Source organism: Anastrepha ludens, chromosome X (genome assembly GCF_028408465.1).
Source record: "Anastrepha ludens isolate Willacy chromosome X, idAnaLude1.1, whole genome shotgun sequence".
Classification (NCBI taxonomy): domain Eukaryota; kingdom Metazoa; phylum Arthropoda; class Insecta; order Diptera; family Tephritidae; genus Anastrepha; species Anastrepha ludens.
In genome coordinates this window covers 80,223,951-80,229,917 of record NC_071503.1, presented here as the reverse complement: position 1 = coordinate 80,229,917, position 5,967 = coordinate 80,223,951, and the positions used below count along the sequence as shown (strand labels likewise).

The 5,967-nt window shown below is 42.0% G+C and overlaps 3 protein-coding genes across 4 annotated transcripts; 1 reads left to right on the top strand and 2 right to left on the bottom strand.

Annotated features, from left to right (window-relative positions):
- Positions 1 to 300: 300 nt before the first annotated feature.
- On the top strand, positions 301 to 2,009 carry LOC128870460 (putative nuclease HARBI1). Its single transcript, XM_054113127.1, has 3 exons — positions 301 to 907; positions 966 to 1,110; positions 1,184 to 2,009. Exons 1-3 carry the CDS (start codon positions 647 to 649, stop codon positions 1,552 to 1,554), a joined length of 777 nt encoding a protein of 258 aa, XP_053969102.1. The 5' UTR covers positions 301 to 646; the 3' UTR covers positions 1,555 to 2,009.
- LOC128870461 (uncharacterized) lies at positions 1,978 to 3,245 on the bottom strand. Of its 2 annotated transcripts, XM_054113128.1 has the most exons (5): positions 3,017 to 3,245; positions 2,741 to 2,947; positions 2,487 to 2,675; positions 2,205 to 2,429; positions 1,978 to 2,112 (listed from the first exon to the last, which is right to left on the bottom strand). In XM_054113128.1, exons 2-5 carry the CDS (start codon positions 2,876 to 2,878, stop codon positions 1,978 to 1,980), a joined length of 687 nt encoding a protein of 228 aa, XP_053969103.1. In that variant the 5' UTR covers positions 2,879 to 2,947; positions 3,017 to 3,245. The 2 variants fall into 2 exon arrangements, with proteins under 2 accessions (XP_053969103.1, XP_053969104.1); XM_054113129.1 differs by having other exon boundaries at positions 2,741 to 3,245.
- Positions 3,246 to 5,247: 2,002 nt separating this feature from the next.
- LOC128870251 (uncharacterized) lies at positions 5,248 to 5,967 on the bottom strand. Its single transcript, XM_054112852.1, has one exon. It carries the CDS (start codon positions 5,965 to 5,967, stop codon positions 5,248 to 5,250), a length of 720 nt encoding a protein of 239 aa, XP_053968827.1.

The window sequence follows — 5,967 nt, the reverse complement described above, 5'->3', positions numbered from 1 at the left end:
AGTTACTAACGCAACTGTCCACCTCCAGTGGTGCGATTCACTAACACATTTTATCGATATTCGCTTTGTTATCTTTCCTTAACCACAATTTTAACGATTTTGCTATTCAGTAACCCATTTCATTACGAAAATCGACAAGACAAAATTAGCTGTTTGGTTAACCTGTCGATTATCGCGAACTAAACGACAATAATTTTGGTGTTGTTAAATCAAACGATAAAGAAGAATTAGTGATTTTAATCAAAACTGCGAAATTAGATGAAAAAAAAATTATTTAAAAAGCGTGTGTATGGCGTTTGAGTATTTGGCTTATGATTTATCGCGTGGAGAGGAGGAAGTGAGCCCTCAAATAGTTGATCGAAGTTTGCTCCGGCATGTGGACAATCCTTTCGATTTGGATGCAGGGGAGTTCCAGAAGTTATTCCGTTTAACTCCAGACTTCACCGAGGGCGTAGTTTCGCAGCTTGACAGCCATCTTAGAGGTTCAAGAATAACAGCGATTTCGACTGAAAAACAGGTCAATTTGGTAACATTCAAGCTAATTCAGTTCTAAATTCTGCCTTTATACAACTAGGTTCTAGCTGCACTGCGATTTTTTGCAACCGGGTGTTATCAACGACCCGTAGGTGAGCAATGGGGAATATCTATGAGCCAGTCGTCCGTTAGCCGTAGCATTCATCGGGTAACAGCTGCATTCAACAGCTCCATGTTTTGCGCAAAGGTGAGATTTCCCATGACCCAAGTGGAGCGGCAAGCGGCAAAAGAAATTTTTGCTTCAGCAATCTCCCCGTTTGTGGGAGGTACCATTGGAGCTATCGATTGCACGCACGTGTCAATTTTGGCCCCGAAACGTCATGAAGAAGCGTATGTCAACCACCACGGCTACCATTCGCTTAATGTCCAAATGGTAACAACATAATTTGTAAAGTATTCAAGAATCAAGATTCCCTTTTAATGTTTTACAGATATGTGATCCTACACTTAAAATTTTAAACGTAAATGCCAAATTTCCGGGAGCACGGCACGATTCATATATTTGGAGTTCCTCTGCGGTGCGAATGGTTATGCAACGGAATTTTGAAATTGGAAACCATAACTTGTTTTTGATTGGTAGGCTTTTTAATCTATTAATAAATATATTTAAATAAAAATAAGGGAATTAAAAATCAAAAATTCTCTGCAGGTGATTCCGGGTACCCTTTGGAGCCTTGGCTGATGACTCCTCTAACAAACCAACCGGAAGGTACTCCGAAATTCTTGTACAATGAGGCATTGTGCAAAGCTCGTAACCCAGTTGAGAGACTTTTTGGTGTTCTTAAGGCAACGTGGCGGTGCTTGTCTCAACAAAGGACACTCTTGTACGATCCAGGATTTACTGGACAAGTAGTTAACGCGTGCTCAGTTTTACATAATATTCGTTTAAGAGAAGGAATATACCAGACCGAAAATAAATTCACAGAGCCCAGAACAAACGACATTTTTGTAAACCAAGATGCACCATCCTCAACAGCAAAGCGCATCCAAGACCGACTGATTGCTAATTTTTTTACTTAAATACTATTTTCACTCATAATCATTCCGCATACATATCTATGTGAACACTCGGGTATAAAAAGTTAAAACATTTTCATATTTATTGTAAAAACCTTTTATTGAACAAAATTACATGCAGATTCAATAAAAACAATTCAGTCTTTAACTTCAGTTTACATACAGTTTTAGGTTACAGGCACATAAATCTATTTATGTATATAGGTATGCATAAGCGTATGTACACATGGTTTATAAATTCAAAGGTCAGTCTATTTGTAAAAACGAAAACAATACATTCTAATTCATTTAATTAATGTTACTTAACATTAGCACAGCTTGTTTACTTATGTAATTCAAATAAAAAGTAACTTCAGGTACTAAAATAAACATTTGGTATATATGCACATAAAAAGGTAATCAGGAACTGCGGAATTGGTTTCTAATCTACATACGATATATTGCATTCGTTAGATTGTTGAATGCTTCTGCGGTAGCGCTTAAACCATTCCCCAATACGGCTATTGCCTCCGCCATCATTTTATTCGCCTGGGCACTTGCAGAGCTGCTTTCGGCTAAGATCTATTAAAAAATAGAACAATTAACTATTAAAAAACAATCACCAATGGAAAAACATAATAAAATTATTTTACATTAAGTTCAAAAGAAATTACCTTTAGTGCATCTGCCTGTTTTTCTGCTATTTCCAAAAATTTCTTCCGAGCATTACCGTCTTCTTCCATGCGCTTTCTTTTCAAGCTCGCCCGTGGTGTTCTCCTGTCTGAGATGTGCGAATTACCTGACCTCAGCGTGAAATTTTCTGCAAGTGGCTTCCGTAAAGGCGACGGGGCTTCCGAAATCACCCTTTCATCTTCCACTTCGATACCCATTTGGATTACCTAAAAATTTACACACCAGTAAGTTACACTTTAAAACATACACTTCATGCAATTTACCTCCTCCAGTGGAATATTTTCAGGGGTTGAATCGTGGCGCTTCATATACTCCTCCCCTATAAGAGCAGACACCCGCCTCTCGAATTCCGTTAGGGGCTCCTCACTGATAGGCCTGTTTCCAGTTAAAGCTTGTTGCCTTTGCCGATTCCGTGCTTTAATGCTGGTGCGGCTTTTTAAGTCCCGCCATACCTTTTTAGGGAAATGATTAACATCACTCTACTTTTAAGTAATATAATAACACAATATTTTCTTACCGTTTGCCATTGATTCACCGTCTTCACTGCTCCACCCAGACTATTTAATTTTGTTGCTAGCTCGCTCCACTTTTTGTCGCACTCGAACTTACCATGGAGGCTGTGGAACCTAGATCCTGCTAGACCCGGGACTTCCATTAGGTAGTCAAGCAGGCGATTTAGCGCTCGGGTGTGGCACGGCTTCTTTTAGTAGCTGTCGATGTCATCCTAAAGCAATATACAAAAATTATTAATAAAACAATAAATTGAAATAAACAGTTATTTTATTGTACTTACTTTGTACATATATTATTGGTAAAAAACACTCACAATTGCATTTAACAGTTTGGCTTCTATGTTTTTTTGTTTCTCTTCTTCATGTTATTCGCTCATTCTGACATTTAATTTGACAAAGATGCCACTCTCTATCAGTTTGAATATATAGAAGAAAACAGCTGTTCAGTGTTAGTTAACATAAGTTGGTGAATAGCACAATCGACAGTGCAATCGATAAATACTGAAGAGAAAAATAACAATTGTCGAATCGATAAGAGTTAGTGAATCGCACTACAGGTCTATCAACGCCCGTTGGATGGTATCTGTGGTAACATTGTTAAAGGCGCCTTCGATATCCAGGAAGCCGCCACGGTATAATGTTTGCTCTCTAGAGAGCCCTCTATAGTTCGGATTACCTCGTGAAGCGCTGTCTCTGTAGATTTGCCTTTAAGGTATGCGTGTTGTGCAGTTGATATACCAGAGCTCTCCAAAGAGCTTCTGAGGTGCATATCCAAAAGTCTTTCAAAAGTTTTTAACAGGAAAGACGAAAGACTGATTGGCCTGAAGTCCTTCGCTGATTCATGTCCTCTTCTACCTGCTTTTGGTATGAAGACGACCTTGACTAGTTTCCAGCTATCTGGAATATGGCCTAAGTTTAAACACGCTTTAAAAATTTCCTCTAGCCATGGTAGGGTACGGTCCAAGGTTTCCTGTAACATCTTTGGAATGATCCCATCTGGCCCCGGAGAGTTAAAGGGTGAGAAAGATTTGATTGCCCATACAACTTTTTCTTTGGTAATAATTTCATTTGCAAGATGCTGTGGATTATATTGGCTCCGCCTAATGTTTCCCCTCTCACTTTCGTAAGCGCTGCATCCCGGGAAATGCGTGTTTAGCAGAAGCTCTAGCGATTCTTCTGCTCTAGCAGTCCAGGTTCCATCAGGTTTCTTGACCCAAGAAGCCATTGAGTGGTCTTTAGAAAGAACACGGCTGAGCCTAGCGGAATTCCTGGTGGATTCGATTGACGAACAAAATTCCCTCCAGCTCTCTTTTTTGGCGGCCCTGATTGCCTTCTTGTACTGTCTCCGACTTTCTCTTAACAATTCCCAATTTCCCGTCGAGTAGCTGAGGTTAAACGTTGATCTAGATTTTTCCCTTAGTTTGAAGAGCTCACTGCTCCACCAAGGAGGGTGAGTTTTTTTGCTAAATTTTATGGGGCAGGACGTTTTGTAGGCCCTACTAAATGCCTTTTCCAGTGTTATGACCCTACTCTCAAGGTTTTCCGTGAGAGTGATTTGAGGGATAGGAATCTCTCCTATCCTCTTGTTTACTGCATTTTTGAACCTCTTCCAGTTGGTTCTTAAAGGATTTCGATACGGTAAGGGTGGATCTACCTTAAGATCTAAATCGTAGAGGATCCAACTATGATCAGAAAAGGGCCTTTTATTGGATACCCTCCAATTATCTACCCTTACTAAGCTAATTTCAGATAGTAGAGTACTCCGTACTAGGAAAGGTGAAAAAGGGAGTGTTACCCCTGTTACATACCGATAAGTTAGTATTAATAATACAATTATATAAAGACTCACCTTCAAGCACAAGCCCACAAGCCTCCTCGGGCGGTGCTGGCCGATCATGTGCCATATAGATGGATGCAAGTGTGATGCTGACACCGTCAGCAGCTTCCACCTCAACGGCCGTCACATCCTGTGAACTGTATGATGGGATTAAAAATATGTTTAAGTGTTTTTTGGCTACAATACATGATCTAGGATTACCTTGAGTACGCTTATAGTACAGATTGTAGTTTCTTCCCGGGAACCCCTTCACCTCGTTGCTCCGCACCCAGGGTTCCTGGATTAAAGCTATGTCAACGTTCTCATCCCCTAGGAAAATGGTTAGGTTGTCCGTTGCAGTTTGTGAGTGCTGCAGGTTAATTTGGACAACCTTTAAAACCATTTTTTATTGGTTTGCTTCCGCAGGTTCGGCGTCATTTAACTGCATGCCGATCAGCAGTTCGCTGGTGCCGTCGACCCCATCCTGCTCCTCCTCCGGATTCGCAGAACGGAATATCTTCAGCTGGGCCTTCCGTAAGCCAAACCGAAGTTTATTTTCCACTTTTTGCAGTGGTTCAAGGCTCTCTTCTGTGATTTGAAGGAGGAACGACACGCTGTGCTTTTGCGGAGCCTCCGCTTTGATGATCGACCAATCGGCCATCGGCACTGCGCGGTTGTGAGCCTGGAGATAGGGAATCAACTGATTGGCTTCAAACTCCAGATGCGAGCCTTCGGCCTTCGTGGTATCTCGCTAGCTGGAATGAGCTTGAGCCTCAAGCCATCCCAGCTGTTCTGAATTTCGCCAATCGCGTTTGTCAGGAAATGCAATGAGTACTGGTCATCACATTTGATTACCCGGCAACCGCGAACCACTTCCACCGAGTCGAAACCTGGGGATTGACCCTCCGGGTTCGCCATGACATGGTCGACGATTATGCGAGACAACCGAGCCTCAATCTCCGACCATTTGTCAAGCACAGGCTTGCCGCGGTTGGAAGTTTCGTCCACCGGTGCCATTTGAAGATGGTCCCGTGCCACCTCACTGAATTGTTTGGTAAGTTTGGGGACAACCGCACCCTGATCTGAGATCTTGTGCTTCTTTGTTGCCCTCTTGTTTTCGTCCTGCGAACGGTTACGTTTTTTGGCCTCTGTCTTTCGGGCGGTTTGGAATGTCAGGTATTCGTCCACCACCTTTTGACACCTTGCCTTGTCAGCCTCATCTTTGGGATGAGCTTTACCTTCGCTCTCGTTCTTACGAATCCTGCCAAGGATAGCGAGAGACCTCTGGTAGAGCTTATACCTTGATGGGCCTTTATTAGTGCGCTTTTGCCCCATGGCTTTAGCGGATGTTGTCGGTTCATTTATGGTTGTTGGCGTGCTGTGGCCCACAGCTTTACCCTCTAGCCAGGAGCTCAT

What these genes read in the sequence shown, in the direction of transcription:
- LOC128870461 (XM_054113129.1), bottom strand. Translation starts at nt 2,878, where the DNA reads ATGGAAGTCCCGGGTCTAGCAGGATCTAGGTTCCACAGCCTCCATGGT. An exon ending in AAAATATTCCACTGGAGGAG is followed by an intron (nt 2,430 to 2,486) that starts GTAAATTGCATG and finishes GTAAATTTTTAG; the next exon opens with GTAATCCAAATGGGTATCGA. An exon ending in AACAGGCAGATGCACTAAAG is followed by an intron (nt 2,113 to 2,204) that starts GTAATTTCTTTT and finishes ATTTTTTAATAG; the next exon opens with ATCTTAGCCGAAAGCAGCTC.
- LOC128870251 (XM_054112852.1), bottom strand. Translation starts at nt 5,967, where the DNA reads ATGAGCTCCTGGCTAGAGGGTAAAGCTGTGGGCCACAGCACGCCAACA.
- LOC128870460 (XM_054113127.1), top strand. Translation starts at nt 647, where the DNA reads ATGAGCCAGTCGTCCGTTAGCCGTAGCATTCATCGGGTAACAGCTGCA. An exon ending in ATTCGCTTAATGTCCAAATG is followed by an intron (nt 908 to 965) that starts GTAACAACATAA and finishes AATGTTTTACAG; the next exon opens with ATATGTGATCCTACACTTAA. An exon ending in CCATAACTTGTTTTTGATTG is followed by an intron (nt 1,111 to 1,183) that starts GTAGGCTTTTTA and finishes AATTCTCTGCAG; the next exon opens with GTGATTCCGGGTACCCTTTG.